Below are 23,024 nucleotides of genomic sequence, written 5' to 3' on the forward strand. Positions count from 1 at the left end.
CCCCCCAAGAGTTCCTGAACCCCAGTTTGGGAACCACTGGGTCTAGGGGACAAAGGGGAAGTGGTGCCCATTAAGCTAATGAACAGTGGATCCTCTTGGCCATAAAACCAAGAGTAGCTGGAACTGAGAAACCTGTTTAGACAAAGATTGCAACATGCTGAAGTTAAGTTTTAGTCACTAAAAAGCATGTTTTGTTTTGTTTTACTTTTAACCATATCTGTGTCTTTTATTCTTGCTTATCACCAGGGATCCTAGAAATCCGTTTGCGACGGAAAAACAATGAATTTGTATTTTTATAGAGAATCTTTAGTATCTCTATAGATTTATAGAGAATCTTTATATGTTGTGGAAAAAATAAAAACATACATTAACTATTAACTAAATTTTACTGAAAGTTCCAGTGTCACTTATACAATGTCCGTAATCTCTCCCTCTTGTGGCTGATTTTTGATTGCGCTTAAAATTTACATAGCTAGACATACTCCTATAAACTGCTTCCAGCATACAGAGGTTATTCAATGGCGTATAGGGATTCATGTTTTCATGCAACTCATTTTTCACTTCAGCCTTCAGACGTGGGTAATTAAAGTTATGAAAAGATGCTGAAAACGTTTTAAAAAAATGACCCCATAAGACCATGTCACTTAGTTTGGCAAGGACATATTTCATATTGATGGTAGGCTTCTAACCTGCTTAAAAATTTTAAATATAACAATAAAACATTTTATTCCACTGATATCTCTATATATTGTGACTAGGGAAACTAAAGTTCAGCTTTTTATTTTAATCGCAGGAAAACAGATTTTTTTTTTTATTGGAGAATTTGGGGGGTTTTTTTATCACAGAAAACTAGGATCCCTGCTTATCATATAAATATCTGGTTTTTGTTAATAAACATATTCTTGTTTTATTACAAAACTATCTCAGTTCTGTGTATCAAACTGAAGGGCGAAGTCCTCAGCTAAATTAACAGGCTGTAAGATCTGTCTCTGTGGAGACAATAAACTTAACTTCTCCTGAGGGTCCAGTAAGAGAGACTGGACACTGCAGGGGAGATAGTTTTGGGGAGACTCAGGACTGGAAAGGCTGTTGGTCTCAACCTAAGGAATAATCAGACTGGTGGAAGCCAGGATGAGGCCACTGTGCTCTGAGCATGGTATCAGGGCTCTGAGACAATGTGGCAAGCACACAAGCACCTGGGGTCACACGGCAGAAGGTGACACAACCTCTTACTGGTTTGGGTGACCCCCCCATAGTGTTACACTTGCATAATTAGTAACAAACTCTAGAAAAAAATGTTTAAGCACATATTTGAAGTCATTACGTACCAGTTTAGGAAGAGTTTAGAAATATTTTACAAGTATTTTTAGGCCTGGTCTACACAGGTGTTGACCCGAGTTTAAAGAAGCATGCTGCCAACAATCCCTAGAAGTTAAAGAGAACCTTTCCTGCACTATGAAACAGAATTTAGCAATAGTTGCTAGATTCTATTATGGCCCAACTGAGTTTTAGATAAAGTTTGATCTAGCTTCTGTTGACAGGGTTAACCATGGTGAAATCAAGTTTAAATGGTGGCCTTGGTAGACACTAAGGCTACAATACACTTTTAAAATGGATTTCATGTCCATCTGGCCCCCGTCCACACTAGCCAGCTCAATCATGAGCCCAATCACACACTTCTTACTCGAACAGCTTTGTCTGAGTAAGCAGTGAAGCATAAGGTCATAATCAGAACCCCTCTCAGCCACAGCCAGCTTTAAACAGGTCTCATAAGGCAGTGTTATAACTCAGCTGAAAGCCCTACTGTAGACTGAGCCTTTGGGTTCAGAGAGTTTTGATTCTATGACAGCTTTGTTTGCAGTGGCATACTGCAAATGGCCAGAGACAAGCAGTCCAATACACCAGAACAGTTTTGTGGTAAGGTAATTAAAATCTTAAATTGCACATAATCACATGCATTATTCACCCTGCCCCAAAGCAACAAAAGTCTTATACCCCTGCCCCATAATATTATCTCAGGTAAAAATAGTTATAGAAACTGCTGGCGGGCCATGGGGAAAGAGAAGCCAGTCAGGAAACGTCAGCAGATGATGCAATGAAGACCATAATGCCCCTAGCTACCTAGAGATCCTCCATAACAAAGCCCTTATACATTTCTGGCCATTCTGTAACTTATTTCCCACCCCCTTCTTCCTCTCCAGACTGGACCTGAAACTACATCTGTGAGGTGGGCAGGATGAAAGGAGAGCATTTGGGGTCAGCAGTGGTGGTGCAGATTGGCTGGGGTAACCGAACAGGAGAGAGGGAAGGGAGGGGAAGCAGGATGACGAGGAAAATAAAAAACAGGAAATAAATGTAAACAAGTTTAGTTCTTTTGATTGTTTGTTTATGCACTGTCTGCCTAATTAATGTTTGTGTCTTGTCTAGTTAGACTGCAAGCCCTATGGCTAGAAAATGTGTCATACTACATTATGTGTTTGCACAGATACTAGGACAGTGCAGCCATGTGGGGATTTTAGATGTCAACTAATGTAAATGTTAATAGTAAAAACACTAGCATTTAAAATGTTTGATCTGTGAAATCTAAACAGCTGGCTGTTTTTTGTAGCCATACTTCTCCTATGACAGTGGTTCTCAAACTTTTGTACTGGTGACCCCTTTTACATAGCAAGCCTCTAAGTGCGACCCCCCTTATAAATTAAAAACACTTTTTTATATTTAACACCATTATAAATGCTGGAGGCAAAGTGGGGTTTGGGGTGGAGACTGACAGCTTGCAACCCCCCCATGTAATAACCTTGTGATCCCCTGTGGGGGTCCCAACCCCCAGTTTGAGAACCCCTGTCCTATGAGGAATTGAATCCATTATGAGAATAGAGGGAAAGCAATTGAACCCTAACTTGTAATCAGAATCAGAGCTCTCTTTAAAAGGAAAAAAAAAGAATATAAAAAAAAAAAGCTTTAAGTGCACTGGTTTGTAGGACCAGGCAATGCGATTGTCTTCTTTTGTCTGCATCAAGTGTTATGAACAGGACTTACGTTACTGTTACATTTCTTTATCAAGAAGTCAGTGGGCATTAACATAGAGACTGGATGTGGTGAAGGTAACAATGGTCGCCATGGGACTAAGATCTTAGTCGATTTCTGTTACTGCAGTTAATGCCATTCAGAGACAGGCAAACGATAACATTCAAGCTTCCTTTGAAATGGAGCAGGTAGAGAGGCAAGATGCAGCTGAAGGTCTTACCTTACCCTGACTCGATAGACTCAAAGAATGTGTTTTTCAAAATTTTAAGCCAACACAATTTAAAAGACACACCCTTTTTGCTTGTCAAGACGGAGCCTTCTGGATTTACACAAGAGAAGTGATTGGAATGAATTACAGATCCTTCATAATTCAAAATCTGATTTTTAGGGTTCAATAATTTTACTGGACCTGAATTACATCCTTTCCTGCTCCTCAGCATCAAGTATCATTTCTGACTAATAAAAAATGGACTGGGAATATGTTGCTTTCTTCAAATAAGCTGGAGGTCCACAGAGAACAAAGGCCATTTTCATTTGATTTTAAGTTTAAACTTACAAACAAAAAGGCAAAAGAAATGGCCAAAATCAGCTCTGGAGAATGTAGCCAAAACTCCTATTGACAGTAATGGCAGTTGTTCATGCTTACAACGAGGCTGGATTTGGTTCACTGTGTAAGAGTTGGAATTTTGACTTAGAGTAAGACACTATATTATGCTTGTTTTGAGCTGTAAAACACAGTTCAAAGGGACCACATAACAGTCCCCCAGTCATATATTAACAAAACTGGAAGAGAAACATCTTGACAAACAAGACAAATGACCAACACAAACAAGTCATGCAGCTTGTCACTTTTCATCCATAAATGCTACAGCATTCCTTGGTTTAAAAAAAAAAAAGGAGGTATACAGAAGCCACTTCTTCATTCTTCAGTGAAATGCAAGAGACAAGCCTTTCCGCACGTAAAGCACGGCTCCCAGGTTAGACTGTAAAGGGAGGGAGGAAGGGAGGAATTAGTTTAACGGGGTCTAGCCAACCTCATAGCACTTAGAGCCTGAATTGCAGAAAAGTAAATCTATTACCTGCTTCTTAAATCTAGGCTATGACTTCCCTGCCAAAAAGTGTATGTTGGTTTGGGGTTTTTTAAAAGCACAAAAATTATCTCACTGTAAAATCCCAGTAGAGACAAGGTACCTGTAGTTTTTACCGTGCAGTAGCTAGACAAGGTCAACACTATACCCTCCCCTGCTCATGACTGACCTCGCCTAACTTACTTCATGGTAAAACTACAGTGCCTTGTCTCCACTGGGATTTTACAGCTGGATGGCTAATGCACATTAGTTATCCCACTGTAGAAACCTACCTTTCTTTAGCAGTAAAGATAGAGCCCTAGTTAGTTAACCAACAAGAGGCATCAATTCCTTGGAACCCTGTCTGCCACACATGCCCTCACCTTTCCTCACTCTGGAGTTAACATAGCTGTGGAAACCTGTCAGAGGAATGTAGGAAACAGGAATAAATTTATGCATAAACACAACTGTAATCTTTTCCATTTCTCCTTCAAGGTGTCCTTCCCCCCCCACATTTTTTTTTAAATGAAGAAAGTGCCAGAAGTTGTGCAAGTCTAGTTCTGGAAATAGATGTTGCATTGACAGCTCTGTATACTGAAGAAGTGTTTTGCGGGAGGGGGAAAAGAGGAGGGTGCAAGGGGAGATTAAGAACCAGTGAACACAATAAGCTGTTGTGCAAGTGTCCAAGTGCTTCACCACAAATCTGGGGATGAAAGACTCATAAGAACATAAGAACGGCCGTACCGGGTCAGACCAAACATCCATCTAGCCCAGTATCTGTCTACTGACAGTGGCCAATGCCAGGTGCCCCAGAGGGAGTGAACCTAACAGGCAATGATCAGGTGATCACTCTCCTGCCATCTATCTCCATCCTCTGACAAACAGAGGCTAGGGACACCATTCTTTACCCATCCTGGCTAATAGCCATTTATGGACTTAACCACCAGGAATTTATCCAGTTTTCTTTTTAAAACTGTTATAGTCCTAGCCTTCACAACCTCCTCAGGTAAGGAGTTCCACAAGTTGACTGTGCGCTGTGTGAAGAAGAACTTCCTTTTATTTGTTTTAAACCTGCTGCCTATTAATTTCATTTGGTGACCCCTAGTTCTTGTATTATGGGAATAAGTAAATAAATTTTCCTTATCCACTTTCTCAACATCACTCATGATTTTATATACCTCTATCATATCCCCCCTTAGTCTCCTCTTTTCCAAGCTGAAGAGTCCTAGCCTCTTTAATCTTTCCTCATATGGGACCCTCTCCAAACCCCTAATCATTTTAGTTGCCCTTTTCTGAACCTTTTCTAGTGCTAGAATATCTTTTTTTGAGGTGAGGAGACCACATCTGTACACAGTATTCAAGATGTGGGCATACCATGGATTTATATAAGGGCAATAATATATTCTCAGTCTTATTCTCTGTCCCCTTTTTAATGATTCCTAACATCCTGTTTGCTTTTTTGACCGCCTCTGCACACTGCGTGGACATCTTCAGAGAACTATCCACGATAACTCCAAGATCTTTTTCCTGACTCGTTGTAGCTAAATTAGCCCCCATCATGTTGTATGTATAGTTGGGGTTATTTTTTCCAATGTGTATTACTTTACATTTATCCACATTAAATTTCATTTGCCATTTTGTTGCTCAATCACTTAGTTTTGTGAGATCTTTTTGAAGTTCTTCACAATCTGCTTTGGTCTTAACTATCTTGAGTAGTTTAGTATCATCTGCAAACTTGCCACCTCACTGTTTACCCCTTTCTCCAGATCATTTATGAATAAATTTAATAGGATTGGTCCGAGGACTGACCCTTGGGGAACACCACTAGTTACCCCTCTCCATTCTGAGAATTTACCATTAATTCCTACCCTTTGTCCCCTGTCTTTTAACCAGAACCGCTTTTTAGCCCTTCTGCTGAGATTGTCAACAAGAGGGATAATTGCAGGGATGGTGGGTTTTGACTGGAACTGGACTGAAGTTATGACAGGCAATAACTTTCAGTTGCTACCTTCTTGGGCTGGGTTTCAACTGGCAACCTAAAAACAAAAAGTTCCATCATCCCAATTAACACTCCCTTTCCCCAGTCTGTGCGTCATCTCCTTTGGAATCGGTTCAGTTTGCCTCTTCTATCCCTGCAGCTCTCCTCCTTTCATTGAAATCTCCACTATCCCTTTAAGAATCCAGATCAGCAAATGCTTCTTATTTTCAGTCTTTGCCCATTCTTGTCTGTCTCTCCTTGTTTCACCTTCATCACCATCTCTTCCTCTCTCCTCTCACAGGTCTCAGCTCTCTAGCTGTACCCACATTAGGGAACCATTTCTTTTTTTAATTCCTTACATAAACCAGGCCTGTCTGTGTTGTGGATTGCACAAATAAGAGGTTACATAATTAATGGGAAGAGAGGACAAAAAAATTTCACCACAATTGAGCTGGGTACCCCAGAGGCCAAGTACTTTAAAAAAATGACCTAAAAAGCACCACCCTTGGGCACCTAACTAATAGGAACTTCAAGGCCTGAATTAGCATTCTAATCTTCTGTTATTAAACCAGCTCTCAGGAGCAAAAAAACCTGACCTGCTTACCACAGAGCATGGCTTTGAGTTTGTGTTATGCATGTATAATTCAAGCTGACAAGAACTGTAATTGATGGGGAAGGAAAATGAGGAGTCTGGATTCTGACTTGAAATAGCAGTGATGAACCTTAATGTCCCCTGGACTAGGATGAGGTAATTGGTGGTACTAAGAGCCAGTGGCTAGACTACAAACAACAGGAGTATGTTGCAAAAAATGATTATTTTTATTTAAATGTATCCGCAAGATTCCAGTCAAAGGAATGTCCATGAAAATAAAATAAAAAATGTAAGATTTAATTTTAACATTTTTAAATAAAGGAATTATATAATATTCAGTACATGTGATTAGGCCTCCCAGTAAAGAAACTCCTAAATTATAGTGGAATAACTTGGAAAAGATTTTGCCATTATATTTAATGAGAAGACTGAATTATTGTGTCTTGTGGATTGCATTCTGCTGAACATATATGGCAGTCAAGTATCAGAGGGGTAGGTGTTAGTCTGGATCTGTAAAAAGCAACCAAGAGTCCTATATGGCAGCCTTTATCAGGGCACGTTGTAATTACCCTTGAAAAATAAATTAGAAGTTTTGGGGATTTAAAAAAAAAGTTGCACCTGCTTCTGAAGAATGTTTTTCCACTTAACTAACAAAGCAGAGGAAATAAGTTCTCTGTGTAAATTTTAAAACTAACTGCACATCACATAACATTCTCTTTACTCGTGATTTTACGCAGAAAAACATCAAAAAAGTAATGTTTGCCAAAATCATAAAACAATTCAACTTTCTCATCCTAATCTGCATCAGTTTTCACCAGTGTTACAAAAAACAAGATTTCACTACTCCAGTGGTCACCAACCCATCCATCTTGATTGACTGGTCGATCCTGGGCACTCTCCCAATCAGTGGCAATCTCCGGCCACCGCAGAACAGTGGGGCTGCCTGCTGCTAAGGCAGGCTCCCTGCCTGCCACAGCTCCATGCCGCTCTCAGAAGTGGATAGCACGCCCCTGCACACACACACAACGGGGGTGGGGGGATGCAGCAGCGGCAAGGATCTCCATGCACTGCTTCTGCCTGCAAGCACCACCCCCGCAGGCCGGGAACGAAGAATTGTGGCCAACAGGAGCTTTGGGGGTGATGCCTGCAGAGAGGGGCAGCGTGCAGAGCCATGTTCACCCCGCCGCACCCTGGGGCTGGAGGGGTGTTGGCTCCTTCTGGGAGTGGCGTGGGGCGCTGCGCCTCCAACCAAGGTAAGTGCTGCCCAGTGGGAGGCCGCATCCCATTGCCCAGCCCTGAGCCCTCTCCCAGAGTCAGTACCCCATACGCCCTCCTGCACCCGACCCCCTCTCAGAGCCAGGACCCCATATCTGCTCATGTACCCCGACCCCTTGCCCCAGCCCTGAGCCCCCTCCTAGAGCCAGCACCCCAAACCCCCTCCTGCACCCCAACCCGCTGCCCCAGCCTGGTGAAAGTGAGTGACAGTGGGGGAGCGAGCAACAGAGAGAGGGAGGGGTGGAGTGAGTGGGGTAGATCCTTGGTTGCCCTTAAATTCAAAAAGTGATCTTGGGCGTAAAAAGGCTGGAGACCACTGCACTACTGTGTTCTCCTATTACATAACATGAGCAGGCAAATGAGGAAGAACGGTTCTGACTGTCTTAATGAGGTCAACAGCCATCTCTTGGGAGATGTTTTTCTACCACTTTCTCCCCCTGCTCAGGACATATTAGGCTAAACATCAATTTTCATATTAAATTAGCCATCCTGTGTTTGAGTGTGATCAATAAATCATGTCATTGTTGGTTTTTCCTGAATGTCAAATCATATTTCTACATGTCAGTGTCTAAACTGTTTGGTTTTGTACGTTTCCCTAGCTCTAGGACACTGTCAACTCACATTTAGCCTTAAATTAGGCTAGTAAGTCAGAAGAGATGTTTCCATGCAATTTTAAAACCTCAAAAAGGAAAAAGGAAAAAAAAAAAGTTACCAGTCATACCAGTATTTTGAACCCAAACATTACAGCACATGAAACCTGAAATTAGGACTAATAAAGTGAAATTGATTTCATTACTGCCATTGTCCAAACAGAGGTAAGTGCAGAAAGTAAACCAATGGCTTAAATAGTGAAGAATAAAATGAATATAAAATTTTCACTTGAACCAATATAAGTTGTTACTGACAACATGAATAAAGAAAATCATTTGTATGCAACCTGTGACTTAATTTGACAGTTTCACTTTAGAAAATACTATTGTCAGATTGTATTTTTCAATTCTGACCTGCAGATCTTACCCCTCAAACATACTTCAATTTCCAGGCCCATTCAGTTCTTTGCCTACCATAGGGGTGGGGAACCCATTTTCTATCAGGGGCCATTGACCCACAGAAAAAAAATCAGTTGGGAGCCACACAGCCTCAGGCGGGGAGGGGAGGAAGAGGGCAGAGGCTTTGTGCTTCCCCCCCCACAGCGACAAGCAGGTGCTTCCAGCTCCAGCCACGCAGGAGGGCGGGGGGGGGGGAAGGCGTGGAGGTTCAGGGATTCCCTTAGGCTCTGGGATAGGGCAATGGGAGCTGCGGAGCTGGCGGTGAGGGCAGCACGCAGAGCTTCCCTGATCACCCCTCCACCTAGGGGCTGCGGAGACATATTGGCGGGGGGCGGCGGGGCGGCGGGGCAAGGCTTGGGGCTTTCAGTCCATGGCCCAGAGACTTGCTGCGGGCTGGACAAAATGAAGCTGCAGGGCGGATGCAGACTGCGGGCCAGAGTTTCTCCACCCTGGCCTACAGTCACTACCAACCCAAACCAGCAGCCCACAGGTGAAAAGCTTTAGGACCCATTACCAATCTCTTGAGCCATGTGGTCCCCATCCCAAGCTTTGTTGTTAATCAAGCATGATTTGGGAACAGGAGCGGGGAAGAAGAAAGGTTGTAAGTGATGCCTATTCAATCATTAAAAAGAGAATATTTTTTTCTTCAGCCCCTTTGATACATTACCATTAAGGTACAATACAGATGAAACCTGGAGTTTTTTCATAATCACTCTTCAAAATTATAAATCAAAGGGAACATGTTCTGTGGACTCTTAAGAGATTATGACTTAAAATGTTTTTAATTCATCAGACATTAAAACAAGAATCGGCAACCTTTGGCATGAGGCTCGCCAGGGTAAGCACGCTGGCGGGCTGGGCCAGTTTGTTTACCTGCCGCGTCCGCAGGTTCGGCCGATCGCAGCTCCCACTGGCCACGGTTCGCCGCTCCAGGCCAATAGGGGCAGCGGGAAAGGGAACGGGGCGAGGGATGTACCGGCTGCCACTTCCCGCCGCCCCCATTGGCCTGGAGCAGCGAACCGTGGCCAGTGGGAGCTGCGATCGGCCAAACCTGCGGACACAGCAGGTAAACAAACCGGCCCAGACCACTAGGATGCTTACCTTGGTGGACCGCGTGCCAAATTTTGCCAATCCCTGCACTAAAATGTTACTGCTTTTGCACAATTAACAGAATAGCAGTGATGTTGGGTTAATGGTAGAAATCCCATTCTGAAAACCAATATATATAGGCTTAGGTACAATAACTTACATTTCAGTAGCTAGAATAAGAGAGAAGTTGGGGTTTAAACAAATAACAAGATGGTGAATTCATGAGAAAGAATCAATGGTTGACATAAGCAGAGGAGGGAAGTTGGTACTTAATTCCTGAACTGAAATAATATTTTTTATGACTATTCAAGGTTTACAAAGGGGCACTGTAACTTTGCCTAAAATAGGGGGAATGTATTTGAGGCTGGGGGATGCACACTGGCAATTGCTGGGAGGTGGCAATAAAACAGCATTAAAATAGAGTTCACTGCACTGGGTGCTTCGAATAAGATGGGACACTGCTGTCTCCTTAAAGGTGAGTGACTGCAGACCCTACTGTGAAGTTCAATGGGATAAACTTTAGTCACCCTGGTCTGAAAATGCTTCCTACATATATTGCAAATAAGAGTTTCATCACTGCCACCACCCCAGAACTATCTTAGCACTGGGAGTATTTTGAGTGCAATCCCTCAGAATACAATGGTGATTTGTATTAAATTAACTTTTGTAACAATAAAGCAAAGAAAATTCCATTCCGAGAATGTGTTGATTTGAAAAGTAGGAGAGGTCAACAATGAGCATGCATTTCTACAACAAATATTTTGCTCTTCAATATATTCTGTTTAATTTAAAAATATGACCATCATCCACCTTATTTAAAAAAATTAATTTCCAAACCAGCACTAAAAAGGGTCAACAAAAAAGAATCCCCCTACCCTGCCTCTTCCAATCACTATACCACCACCATGTGCTGCTTAGTCTTCTCTTTGGCAAAAGCCAAAGTGAACTCTGTACCATGCCTCAAAAGTCAGCAATTTCTAGAAGCTGGGAGAAGCAAATTGTAGATGTTGAAGGCCCTTCCCCTGAAAGCACACTACCTTCAACTGTTCTGAAATTCAAACCTCCCACAGCGACTACTACCAGAAGGAGCACAGTTACTCTCAACTAGGGAAAGGGTCTACATGGTAGCCAAGACCCAAAGCATGGAAATTTTATCTTGCAGTTGGTCAGAAAGTGAAGTTTTTCCTGCGGAAAATTTTGGTCAAAATCTGAAAAATTTCTATTTGAAAATGCCACTGCAATGTCTCATGAGAGCTACATTTCATGTGCCTCATGGCCCACTTCTTTTCTATGACCGAGTCCTCCTGTCTGGACCACATTTCCCATGATGCAACACAGTCTTCTCCTGCTTGCTAAGCCACCATGGTGCATCAGGGGAGACACAGCCCAGCTGGGGAGCCCAGACCATAGAAAACTGGGGTATAAGTCACCCAGAATACAACACCCACGAGACACTGTGGTGGCATCTCTAAATAAAAATTCAGATTTCAGACAAAGTTTTTGGGGTGTTTGGTTTTTCAACAAAAGTAAAAATCTTTTGCAGAAAGCTGACACTTTTTGCAACAAGAAAATTCATTTAGTCAAAAAACAAATTAACATTTCAGCCAGACCATTTTCTATAGATTAAAAACTTGATTTTTTTACATTGGTGTAAGCTGGAATCCAGGGAAATTCATGCAGTTCACATAGAATGTGCTCCACCTGCACAACTAAGCAAGCAATCTTATTCTTTTCTAGCTGGAGTTTCAAAGTGGTCTTCAGGATTAGACCCATAGACATTACATTGCAAGAGAAACTTAAAAAAATAAGACCACTCCAATGTCCAAAATAGGAGTTCAAGAAAAAGCATTTCCTTAAATTATCAAAAATAATCAAAACCTCTTCAGTCAAGAAGTGAGGAAGAAAACTGTGTAACCCTGAAATGAAAGAATGATACTGCAAAATGGCTACCATGTCAGAAAAGTACAATAAAATGACAAAGACACCAGGATAAATCTCCCAAACCACAGTGGACACCTATCCCGGACACACTGCCTGTGAGAGAGGCTCTTTATTTTATATTTTGATAATGTGTTCAGCTCGACATGCCAATCTGAAATGTAATTGTACTGAAAAAAATTAATGAGACTGTTGGTCACTTCTTAATAACTATGGCACAGTTTATATTAGACATAGAGAGTTTCAACCTCTTATGCAAAAGAAGATTGGGGGAAAAGGCAACTCTGAACACATCCACTTCCTAAGAATGAGGCGCACTCATTAATATGGAGGTGCCTGTGGGTTATGAACCTCACGGACAAGGGGTTGGCATCCCTTCTCAACAGAGAGAGAAGAGGAAAACACTTCATCTGCCACATCCTCCAAGCTTCTTCTCCCCACCCAACAGCATCACTTCTGTCTGCAGTGGGAATCAGCCACGCTCCTTCTCAGCCATGTCTCTAATTCTGCAAAAGGCCAGAGCACGCACTGTGGTTTTTGTGAAAAGGAAACAGAACTGAGAGTCATCCAATCACATACTGATGACAATGCAGCCAAATATAGACTTAGAGTAGGCATCTGATGATATAAGATATTCCAACTATAAATTATGGTACTCAGATTTTATCATTCTGTTCATAAAAAGCCACCCACTGCTTGTACAGAACAGCATTCTACTAGCTGGGGTTTTGTTTAAGGAATAGATGTTCAAAGTGCATAATTGTGCCTGTCAGAATGCTGTTAAGGATTCAAGGCAAGAAGGAGTGAACAACTTGAGCACAACAGCAAGAGAGGAAAGTGTTGACTGCAGCTGCTTTTGCATATTTAGGTGGATCACAACGTTCTTTGCAGATACACTTACTCAGCTTTCTCACATCTCCTCCTCCTCCTCCCCCTTCCCATTAGGCACCAGTTGTCTCAGTAAACTATGTTTGCTTTATTTGTCTTCAGCCTGTGCATAGTCACGTGGACCTAAATATAGATGGCCATTGATAATATTTCATTGTGCTGTTTTGAGAAAGAAAAACTTGTTTTTCACATGGAAAAATCTGCCACATAAGCAGAAGCCAAACAGCTGAAAATTGCATTTAGCAGTGACTTGTTAACAAGGGGCTCTCAAAAGGTTACCCCCCCTTTAGCCAATGAGGTAGCTTGTGTATCATGCATGCATATGCTTACAGAGAGAAGGATGGGAAGAACTGGGAAAATATATTCATTTGTTTTCCACGTTACATAAAAAGACTTTTTCCAACCATAATCAAGGTAGGGGACGACACTAGTTAGCAAAACAAACATACAGTCACTGAATATGCTGGAACTGTTTATATTTTATTCCTAAAACCATAGATAGCACAGAGTTCCATTGCATGACAGAGTAACGGTGACAATCCTGCAAGTGAGTTTTAGAGGCCAATCCCCAAGAAATGTTTTGAAATGTAATGCATGAGAGAGAGAGCACAGAGGGAACAAACTCCATAAGAGGCAGAGAAATCATCCCTTAAATTTAGGTGTGAAATTAAAAAACAAACAAATAAATAAATAAAACCATAGTCTTAGGATCTCCCCTAGAGCTCTCTCCAGGACATCGCTGAAAGACAAAGTTTACATTTAAAGGGGCTTTTGAAAAGTTTCTTTTTAGCATTACTGAATTACACTCAAAAAATAATTTGTGCAAAGCTCAACCTCTCTGAATCCAAATCATCCATCATCTGAATAATGACAAAAGAGAACCAAATAATGTGGAACGGCAAAACCTGTGATCATTTGTTCCATTTAGCCCATCTATAGTGTTCTTCTATACACATTTGCCAGTCAGTCTTCACAAGGCCCCTCACTAAGATCCTCCACAAACCAAAACCAGAGGTAATATCGTTTATTAGACCAACTTCTGCTCAAGGAAAGGACAAGCTTTTGAGCTACTAATAACTTTTCCTCAGGTTTGAATTATATACGTTATAGATTATAAAAGTCTGTTCACATTGATCAGGAAAGTTGTGGTGTAAACACTGCTAGTAACAATGCCTAAATCACTAAAATGTTTTTTTAACATCAGTAAGGATTCTACAGATGAGGAATCTGAGGCCAAGGTGTTAAGGCCAAAATTTTCAAAAACAATGACTGATTTTGGTACCTAACTTGGAACACTCTGGGCACAGTCTTCAGACATGCTAAAGATCCACAGCTCCCAAATGTAGGTGCTCAATATTCCAAAAAACAGGCCCAAGGTCTCACACTGGGCACATTTAAAATAAATGAATAAATAAAATACATAAATATGGAGCCACACAACCTCAGTGACCATTTTAGAAAACGTGAGTCTAAGGCTACGACTACACTAGAGAGCTTAACTTGGTGAAGCTGCGCCGCTGTAAGTTCTCTAATGTCGTCGCTTTAAGCCCATGGGAGAGAGCTCCCCGGTTGGCTTAACTACTTAAACCCCTGTGAGCAGCGGTAGCTGAAGCTCTCCCACCGACACAGCACTGTCCACACTAGCACTTATGTCGGTGTAACTTATGCTGCTCACGGGGTTGGTTTACTCCAGGGGTCGGCAACCTTTGCGAAGTGATGTGCCAAGTCTTCATTAATTTAAGGTTTCAGTGCCAGTAATACATTTTACATTTACAGGGACCGGTGGATGGAACCCCAGACCGGCAGACTGAGCCACTCAGACTGAGCCGCTCAGCCCGCTGCCAGTCTGGGGTTCCATCCGCCTGCTCCTGCCAGCCGGGGTACCAGCCACCAGCCCCGCTCAGCCCACTGCTGGCCCGGGGTTCCATCCATACAGGCCGGCAGCGGGCTGAGCAGGGCCAGCGGCTGGGACCCCAGCTGGCAGGGGCCAGCGGACAGAGCCCCAGACCAGCAGTGCGGGCGGCAGACAGAACCCCAGACCGGCAGCAAGCTGAGCCGCTCAGCCCGCTGACAGTCTGGAGATCCAGCCGCCGGCTCCTGCCAGCCGGAGTCCCAGCTGCCGGCCCCGCTCAACCTGGTGCCAGCCTGGGGTTCCGTTCATCCAGGCAGGCAGTGGGCTGAGCGGGCCAGTGGTCTGGTCCCCGGCTGGCAGCAGAGTCCCACTAAAAATCAGCTTGCGTGACGCCTTTGGCACGCGTGCCGCAGATTGCCGACCCCTGGTTTACTCAGACCCCTGAGCGACAAATTATTCTGACATAAACTGTAGTGTAGACACAGCCTTAATGACTTCAGCTTGAAAAAAAATAAGGGAGTAACAGGGACCTGAAGTATTCAAAACTATGATGGGTATAGTGGATGTGGTCAAGATTTTTTCAGTTCTAGAGATAATACATGTTTCAGAAATATTCCCGATATTTAAAATTGGGAATGCCACGTAAACATATAGGAGCTTTCGTGGGCTATGCTCAAATAAATTTGTTAGTCTCTAAGGTGCCACAAGTACTCTTGTTCTTTTGCGGATACAGATTAACATGGCTGCTACTCTGAAACTTAAACATATAGCTCTAAAATCAGAGTGAATATTTTAAATGCACCCACTGTATAGGGAAAACTGATCACTCCCCTTTTTAGCCCACAAAAGCTTCTGCCCTAATAAATTTGATAGTCTCTAAGGTGCCACAATTACTCCTCATTGTTTTCACCTTTTTGCGTAAACACAAAGAGGCACTGGATTACACCGAATTGTTAGAGGGCCAAGGCAGAAAAAGTAAATACTGCTTTCACAGTGTATATTTCAGTTGACCTGTGCAATGAGGCAGGAGACAGTAACATGTTATTATTGGAGAGAGCATTTGTTTATTGTCTTCTTCCTCTTCCACCTCTAAAGAGGCCTGACTAGTTTTATAACTATTAACAACACTTCTTGTACACATAGTGCTATACTACATCAGATCAAGATTTTAAAAGACAAGGACAGTTAACTGAGTTGGGGGGGGGAGTATTGATATTATTTATTTCTATTGTGTTAGCATCCCTGTCAGCAGTCAGGATGAGGGCTATATTACTCTAGGTATTGTGAAGTTGCATAAAATGACAAGACATTACCCACAAACTCCATTAACAAAAACGGGTGATGACAATACATGGTTTCATTCAGCACCCTGACTCAACTGCAAAAATAATAATGATAAAAAAGTGGTAAGGGGAGAAAATTAGTTAAGTTTTAATTTAAGAGTCTAACAAAGGTAATACAATTGTTTTAAGTATTAATTTTTAACGTGACTGTCCATTTAGATAGAACTTCACAGCTCCCCAATTTCACCATGTCAATGCCTTATCTAGAAGCGGTTACAAAGCCATTTCCTGAAACTTTAGGGGAAGCAAGCGTCGGGGAAGTGAGGGACTTGGGAAAGCGCAGGCTGTGTCTGATATTTACCATGTTTTCTTTTGCCGCTGATTATCAACGTGCAGGCAGGGACGGGCAGGAACGTGCCTTCCCTCCTGGGTTTCCCCAGCCCCAATCAGGAGCCGCTGCAGCGGAGGAGTGGCCAGGGGCTGGCCCGGCACAAAGAGAGCAACACCTGGCCAAGTGGCCGGAAGAACAAAGGGGGTCGCCCATCTCCCTCTGCCCGGCACCCAGGACTGTGGAGAGGTGGTCTGGGAATCAGCCCGAGCGCTCACCCCCGCCTCACCTTCCGCAGCTCCTTCTCGATCTCGCCAGCTTTCAGGACAATGGGGCCCCTCACGGCGTATTCCACCGCTTTCACCTGGGGGTTCATGGACTCCAGCGTCAGGATTTTCTCCCTGCTCGTCTTCTCGTTGATTTTCACTGCAGAGGCCTCAGCAGCGCTGTTCCAACGCACGAGTCCTTCTCTCCCCGGGCGAGTACGCTGGGTAAAGCGCTGCTGGTGCCGTTTCTCCTCGACCAGCGAGGCAATGCATCGCAAAGCCACGTCTCTCCTTCCATTCCTGCAGGACCCTGGCCCTTTACAGCCCGGGCTTGCCGCAGTTTGCTTGGCAAGCACTGCAAACCGATGCATGCTCCTGGCGGGTAGCCGCTTTCAAATAATAATAAATTATTTTTACAAATTGGAAATATTAAAAATCTACACAAATAAAAGGTGCAACCAGAAGCGATTCCGGTGGACAGGCACACTTACAAGTGCATGCTCAGTTCTCTGCAGTCTCCCCCACATCCAGATTCTTGAAACTTAACTGCAATAGACACACAACTGATCTTGCAATGCCACCACGTTATCATTAAATCCCATCATTGCAATAGCTTAGCGTTGGAGGAAAAATTAAAAGCAAAAAGGATCTCTGCAGTAATACATTGTCCCAGGAAAAGCCATTTAGCTCAGACCTGCAAACCAACACACGGTCAACCCTCTGCTACTAGTAGCCCGCTTTCCAAGCATGCAAAAGTAACAGAGCTTGCACCAGCCAGACCACCAGTCGCGCTGCTTGGTGGGGTTTGTAGTTCTTACAAACTCTCCACAGCGCCTGCCCACAGCATCAGGTGATGAGGCAGCAAACTACCATACCCAGAGTCCCCTCAAAGCACTGCCGGGTACGTCATGTATCTTCGTTGTGTCGGCTGTAGGCTAAAAAGGAATCGGGGGGGTGGAGGGAGCCGATGCGCGTTAAAGATGCCGTAGGGTATTAAATAAAGGTGGCGACTGCCGAATAAATAATGGAGCTGTTTCCCTCCTACTACCCCTCGTTAGACGGGAAAAAAACCACCATAGATATCTGGTATCCTCTATGAGAGCTGGCACTAGCAGCAGGTTTGGAGGCTGGTGCGAGCCTTTGCTGCATCATCCTGCAACTAGGACCGAGTAAGGCAGCAGTTTAAAAGGACCCTTAGATTTTAGAAACTCTATTACTTTGCATTTGTCGTCTCAAAGCCCCTTACAGATGTTCGTTAAACTACACAGACATTTGGCGTAAGTAATAGTGTTATTGCCAGTTCACAGATATGGAAACTGAGATACAGAGGGAGGTTAAAATGCTTTCCCTAGGGTTACAAAGCAAGTCTGGCTCCCAAAACCCCTCTTAAAGTATTAGATTATACTCCTTTTGTTTCGGGGGGGGTTTGTGGGGGTATTCTGATTTAGCCTATTAGAAACGTTTCAATATATTTTCTCTGCTGATTTGTGTCCCTGTCCGTTTGGCAAAAACATATCCCTTCTCTCCTGCCTTTGCTTCCTGTCTCCTTGGCATTTCAATTTTAACTTGATTTTCTAGTTTATTTCTTGTTTCATCTATATATCACCCCATCTGTCGGGTTCTGATTATGATTAGCCAGTTCATAGGTTGAACGGACGTTAAATTACAATAGGTACTCAAAGAAACAGTAGCAATTTCTGGCACTCATTTTGCCATTCCAGCATATTCTCCTAGACTAGCAGCTCCCCCTCTCTCAGAAAATGAAAGAGTCTCTCTCTTTCTCCTTATTCTTATTAGCTGATAGGAAGGGAAGGCTCTTTTCTTCTCTTGGGGTGGGGGGGACCATTCCTATTTTCATTAAAATCGGCTGGAGTCTGGCCACTTACTTCAGGGGGACTAGGAGCAAGAGCAGGAAAGAGAGCTTTGAAGAGAGAGGTGGACAGGTGCATGTGGTCTCTTTGGTCCCTCTCCAGGCTATTATAGGGGAGGAGGCCCTTTCTCATTTGTCCTGGCTCAGAGGTAGGGATTGCTTTTCCAAGCTGATGCATAGAAGGAAAGGCTGCTGGGGAAGAGAGGGCATTTTCTGTTTTAGCTGCACTTGCTCTCTCTGTCCCATAGGATAGAGATGCTGGTTTGTTCATTCTCTCTTTGTCCACATCACCAAGGCTATTAGTCTTCTGTGCAGTATAATGTTGTAAGCTCTAAATTTCTTTTGGTTCCTTCTTTATGTGCTGCAAAGACTCTCCTGGTATTTTTACTCTCTTCCTTGAGATGCTTATTACATCCCTACAATAAACTCACTCCTCCGACCTTCTTTAGCAGTGTTCTTTTGTAAACGTGTTGTAATCTTTGTTTGTTGTTGTATACTTTCTGTGTTGTTAGGGTTAACAAGCACAGTCCTCCCTTCCCCCACAAAAACCAAAATCAACAACAAGAGACCCAGGGGAGCACCATGTGTCAGGAATTCAGGTTCCTGGGAAGAAGGATTTGTTTGGTTGCAGTTCAAACAAACATTCATTTTTTAAGATATTTGCAGCCTGTCTTGTATAGGCTGATGACCTCTTCCATACTGGAGAATGGATTTTAAGACTATGGTAATGCTACTTTTTTATGGTTTGAAAGGGGAGAGATCACATTTGGGGCCTGTCAACTTTGACAACATTCCTTTAAAGCAATGACTCACTAACATATCCAAAAATGAACATTTACTGAAGCCTGCTTTTGACTACTACTGAAAAAGATCAAAGTATTAATAGTTGGCTGCTGGATCAATATAACAGTCTAAAATAAAAGGTTTCAAATTGAATTAGAGGGACACTAAGGTCAAATTTGCTGCACAAAAATAAAAGTGATTTAAAATAAGCTTTTCTCAAACAAATAGAAATGTTTCAATTGTTTAAAATTCCAGTAGATGCTTTTAAGAATAAATACTATCCTCTGTTTATAACACATGCACTATAGCATTGTAATAGGGCTTGTTAACATGAAATTGAAAATAAATTGAAAATGAATTGTAATTAAATGTACATGACATGAAAATGAATAGCTTCATTTTATTCTCAAAGCTGAGAAATGCAAAAAGTCAATGATAAAAAATGAAAGGAATAATGAAAAGATCTTAAAATTCTTTTAGGTGTAATTATATACCTTTTTTATAGTATAGGTAAAAAAAGTGCTGGTTTTATAATTATGATTATAAATATACTTTTGTGTACCTTAGGGTGACCAGACAGCAAGTATGAAAAATCAGGACAGGGGTGGGGGAGCCTATATAAGAAAAAGACCCAAAAATTGGGACTGTCCCTATAAAATCAGGACATCTGGTCACCCTAGTCTACCTATAGTACATCCCTCTTAATGTACTTTTAACTATAAATCTTTTATCTGAGGGGAGGTGGTGGTGTCTATCAGATATGGTGGAGTTAGAGTCCTGGGTTAGCAGCAAAGAGTCCTGTGGCACCTTATAGACTAACAGACGTTTTGCAGCATGAGCTTTCGTGGGTGAATACCCACTTCTTCGGATGCAAGCAGTCCTGGGTTGAAATACTGGCCCTGCTGATGTTAATGACAAAACTCCATTGACATTAGTTGAGTCAGGTGTTCACCCCAAAAGTAAACACTGACTTGCTTTGTGATCTTGGGCAAGTCAGATGAGGCTAATGGTCATCTCCCCAAAAAAGATTATTGTGATGTTCAGTTAATAAATATTTGTAAAATGTTTTGTGATCCCCTACAGGAGGGCAAAATATCCTTATGTAGCTGGTCCGCCATAAAAAGCTCTTTGTCATACAGAACTAAACTACCCATGGTGTACATTCATTACAAGCTCATGATGTATAGATGTCAATTGTGACTGCTTTTTGCAAACTGCTCAACATGTGATCAGATGGCATGACCAACCAGCGGTCTGTGTACTCTGTGCAAATCATATGAACACACATTTCCATGATAGAGCACATAGGGGAGCAAGTGGTGTTTAGCAAAGGGAAGTTCTACATTGATTCCCTTATTCCATGTCCTCACTACAGTGGTAAGAGAGAGAATTTGGTTTTCTTGCAGTTACAAGAAGCTAAAGAATAACAGCTTTTAAACTGGTGCTGAGATGGAAAGATCAAACAGCAGCAACACATAAATGACTGTATGAGACTGGACAGTGAATTCCAAAGAAAAGCCTTGATGTGTAGAATGGCCAGCTACATCTAGCACATACTCTGAAATGATTGACCTCCACCAAATTACTATGAATAGATGTATAGTTCAGATCACATGCTTATAATAATGGTATATGGATAGTTTAGCATTTATGTATGTCATGGGGGCAGAGAAGAGCTGGTGGGGCCTGAAGCCTCAAGTGGAGTGGGCCAGGTGCCATGGTGCCACTGGCACCATTGTAAATGCAGTATTGTACAGAAAGATAGACTTTAAGAGATTAGAAGTAATGGGGCATAAATGTCAGAACTGGTTACAAAGAAACAAAAGGTAAAACACAAACTAATATCTAACTTAACAAGCTACGTGAATTTAAAGCAAAAGGTTTCTCTCACCATATGCTTACAGCACTCTGGCTGAATTCTTTCAGCCACTAGGACTACTCCCCCAGTTCAATGAGCCTTCCTTAGTCTTTCAAATGTTTGTTGATGTCCTGAGTAGAAATGAGGGGAGAGAGGAAATTTAGGGCCTCCTTTCTTCATTTTTATATCTTTTCCTCCTTGTTGAGAATCATCTCCAGCTGGGGTTCAGGGGACAGCAAATCTGTCTGAGAAGATGTAAATTTCTTACTCACACCTTTCTTTCTGCCAAAGAATAGCTACTTAACTAGGTGATAGTCCATTTGATTTTGTTGACACCTAGCTGACATGTCAGTTTGCCTTTTGTCCCTCTCCTCTCCCTCACTCCCACCCCCCCGGTATTTATAAACACACATCATGCACCACAGAATTCAGTGTCAGGAAAACACCCAGCCATATTTATAAACTTACAGCAAGGTCCACACAATTCATAGTAGCAAACAAAGCCCCAGGCCCAGCAGTATTTATCATTTGCAGCAGGCACAACACAACAGACACCAGCAAGCAAAAAACCCCAAAATACATTATTTAAATTATCCAAGACAGACACTATCTCAAGTCAGCAAGAGAGAATGCTACTGTGGCAGACAATGCAAATGAACCTTTAAAGCCTACCTCAAATACATAGCCCCATGTTGGGCTCTTCTACTACCCCAGGTGTCTGACTGCTCATATTTAGCAAACAGCCATTTCACCTTGTACCTCCACCCTGACAGCAGCTTTTCACCCTTTATATCACATATATTATGCAGTACACAACATCCAGCTCTAATCATTGGGATGTTTTTCTCACTGAGATCTAAGCTAGTGAGTAAATACCACCAGTGTCCCTTCAATCTACCAGAAGCACATTCCACAGTCATTCTGCTCCTACTGAGCTGGAAGTTGAATCTTTCCTTGGCACTGTTCAGATGGCCACTATATGGCTTCATAAGCCAGGGGAGCAAGAGGTAGGCTGTGAATCACTATTGGCATTTCCTTATCATCATTGGTAATCTACTGTTTGGGAATTAATGTCCCTGCATGCAGCCTGTGTTCTTAAAGGCACAATCATTATGCATTTTTGGAGCATCCCCAGTGATCCACTAGCATATGCTTAATCACGGAAAAATATCTTTTTTGTTGATGTAGCAATTTTGGGCTGGTGACAAAATAGGGATATGTGTTTTGTTTATTGTCCCATCACAACTTGGGAACCCTACTGGTGCAAATCCATTGGTATTTCTTGCACACTACTGAAACTCAGTCTTGCTTGCAGGAGACCATTAATAGCTCTACACAGTTTAATAACAAGGGCCTGTCACAGGGTTTACTACTCAACACTGTGGCACTTCTCTGTGGCCACATCTGGGGATTAGCTCTGGACCAGTCTATGCCTCCTCCTTTGGTTGCTCACCCTGTCTCTCTGAATTCAATTGCTCTCTCTTTGTGGCTTGGCCCTATGGTCAGGCCACTGTAGTCTTCCCCTTCTGGGGTATCAAAGTCCCACTGGACGATCTGTCTCAGGCTGTCTTCCATTCCACTGCCCAGACTATTCCACTTCTCCAGTGGCTTGGTAGGGGAATCCAGGACCACCCTCTATGCCAGGTTCTAGACTAGGGAACAGGGTGTGACTAGCAGCCACAGTCTATGCAATCCCAGACTCCATTGCTGTTTCCCTGGGCTGCTTTCTCTTTCTTCTCTAGCTCCAGTCCCCCTCTGGGTTACCATCAGTTATCTCTGCTCCCTGTGGCTGGTTCACTCTCTTCAGACTCTTGCTAGAATGTATAGTCCAACTGTCCAACACAGGATCCCAGGGCTTACTTTCCCGCTAGCAGGGGTGTG

At 42.7% G+C, this 23,024-nt stretch overlaps 1 protein-coding gene across 4 annotated transcripts in view; it reads right to left on the reverse strand.

Annotated features, from left to right (window-relative positions):
- Window positions 1-23,024, reverse strand: part of GPT2 (glutamic--pyruvic transaminase 2) — a 52,981-nt gene that overhangs the window by 23,067 nt on the left and 6,890 nt on the right. The window contains exons 1-2 of one of the 4 annotated variants that reach the window (XM_039503555.1): window positions 21,177-21,354; window positions 16,656-17,021 (exon numbers count right to left, since the gene is read on the reverse strand). The exons of 1 other annotated variant lie outside the window; for it this stretch is intronic. In XM_039503555.1, coding sequence (XP_039359489.1) covers window positions 16,656-17,021; window positions 21,177-21,179 — 369 coding nt within the window. In that variant the 5' untranslated portion in view covers window positions 21,180-21,354. Of the gene's footprint in view, window positions 1-16,655; window positions 17,022-17,123; window positions 17,500-21,176; window positions 21,355-23,024 lie in introns of those variants that run through there. 2 more of the 4 variants (XM_039503554.1, XM_039503556.1) reach the window with 2 other exon arrangements.

Source organism: Mauremys reevesii, linkage group 16 (assembly GCF_016161935.1).
Source record: "Mauremys reevesii isolate NIE-2019 linkage group 16, ASM1616193v1, whole genome shotgun sequence".
Taxonomy (NCBI): Eukaryota; Metazoa; Chordata; order Testudines; family Geoemydidae; genus Mauremys; species Mauremys reevesii.